This window comes from Buceros rhinoceros, unplaced genomic scaffold (assembly GCF_000710305.1).
Source record: "Buceros rhinoceros silvestris isolate BGI_N320 unplaced genomic scaffold, ASM71030v1 scaffold34063, whole genome shotgun sequence".
In the NCBI taxonomy this organism is placed as follows: domain Eukaryota; kingdom Metazoa; phylum Chordata; class Aves; order Bucerotiformes; family Bucerotidae; genus Buceros; species Buceros rhinoceros.
Genome location: NW_010403598.1, coordinates 12337 through 14217, shown reverse-complemented (window position 1 = coordinate 14217; position 1881 = coordinate 12337). Strand labels below are relative to the sequence as shown.

Below are 1881 nucleotides of genomic sequence, written 5' to 3'. Positions count from 1 at the left end.
GGTGGATGGTTTTGCTGTGGGGTTTTGGTTTTCTCCCTGCACAGGAGATGCAAGCAGGGAAGCCCAGCCTGCTTTCCCTCCTTTCCTGGGAAACGCTGACCAGGCTGTCAACACCCGCCCTCCCCCCAAGCTTTGGGTGCGCTCTGAGTCCAAAAGCCACGTAGCCAGGAAAGCACCAAGCCACAACAGGCCACCCTGGGGGGAACACCAGTACCCTCCACCCCACCAGCAGCCCAGACACCACCTCACACCTGACAAGGGGTAAGCGGTGCGTGCTGCGGTCAATGCTCTTCTCCCACTGAGGATCTTGCCCAAGGCTGGGAAGCTTAATATCCATCCCAGTTGCTGCGCTGTGGAGCTCTTTCAGGGAATACGCATAGAGAGAGTTTTCTGTCAACAGAAAAAAAAAAAAAAGCAAGAATGAGGGAGATAAGTTATTGTGCCCTGGCTCTGAACTCTACGATTTTCCAGATCTGGCAGATCAACTATATTTTTAGGGCTTGCATCATGCAGTTGTAGCGGTATTTGGAGACTCAAGCCTGCTTTTGCATGCTTTTAACATCTTACTGTTCATAATCCACACGTTCCACAGTAATCATTCATGATAAATGGCTACTTAAACCTTACATTCTCAACATGTTTCAAATCAAAGTATGACAGTACATAACGAGCCTTAGTTTAAGCAGAAGCATGTCGCCCCTTCTCTTGGCCTTGAATAGCTCTTTGACCAGGTGAAAGCACGACCCAGCTTTTAAGAGTGCAAACCACTGTTCAGACAAGCCTGACTTGACAGGCACACTCGCTCCTCCAGGCTGAGGTCCCAAACAGACCCGTACCTGTGTAGAAGAGGAAGTAGGAGGCGGAGTCCAGGTTCAGCCTGACATAACGAGCTTTCCCACCCACATTCAGGCTTCCAGCAGCACCGATCTGGTCACCGCTTTTTCCTGAATGGATGAAGGTCTTAATCTACACAGGGAAGGGATTAAAAACCAGAAAGGTTAAAGCTGCATCACACTGTTCCTCTTCCAACTCCAGTGCTTTCCAAAGCTTCTGAGCCGCTGGTGCATGGAACAGCAGCTGCATGGGCACAGCAGCGGCTCAGATGGAAAGTCTCTCCCTGGTTTTGGAGGTGTGGGCACAGGTTAGACAATTCTCTGTTGGAAGTCTGGAAACCACTTCCAGCACAGCCGCTTGCCCCAAGATTTTACTGCCTCTGCCAATGCCCTCCCCAGCAGGCTGGGACCACTGGACAGCAAGCCCCAGCTCTGCTAAGGACCACAAACATTGATTCAACCCTCCAGAGCAGTGACAGTGATGGAGAGGACTGAAAGGTAGAAACAAAGCAGCACATGGACACAGGGAAACTTGGCTTCACATGGTAGCTCTGCTAAATATTTTAAGTGCCCTAATCTATTCCTCCTAGGGCTGACATGAGTCCAAGGGGATAAAAGAGCTGAGAGGTTTTTTTATATTCTTTGTGCAGGGTAACAGGATCCACTAAAAACATTTCACCCAGGAGAATAAAGGCTAAAAACAGGATCCGATTAAAATCTCTGGGCAACTGTCATGGCCTGGGAAGAGCAATGCACACTAGGGAAAAGAGAAACATCAGACCAAGAGAACCAGCACCCACAGAGATGCTGAGTCAGGAGGAACTCTTCCTTCAGAAGGAGGGACTGGGAAAGAGAAGGCACTCTGCTGCTCTTGAAGTGAATCTGGAGAGTCTGGCAGGTGAATAAGGGATAGAGTTTGCTGGGGAGAACGAATAAGGTAGTGGAGAGGGAGAGCAACGCATCCACCAGCTGTTCCCAGCCTCCTGCACTGGGAGGAGACACATACCAGCTCTTGGAGATCAGCTTCACCTTTACCTACCAGCACTGG

General features: G+C 50.0%; 1 protein-coding gene across 1 annotated transcript in view; it reads right to left on the bottom strand.

Moving 5' to 3' along the window:
* Positions 1–214: 214 nt before the first annotated feature.
* ITFG3 (integrin alpha FG-GAP repeat containing 3) overlaps positions 215–1881 on the bottom strand; it is a gene marked incomplete at its 3' end in the record, with an annotated part of 8353 nt that continues 6686 nt past the window's right edge. Inside the window, exons 5-6 of the mRNA XM_010133074.1 lie at positions 837–966; positions 215–390 (exon numbers count right to left, since the gene is read on the bottom strand). Coding sequence (XP_010131376.1) covers positions 215–390; positions 837–966 — 306 coding nt within the window. The remainder of the gene's footprint in view (positions 391–836; positions 967–1881) is intronic.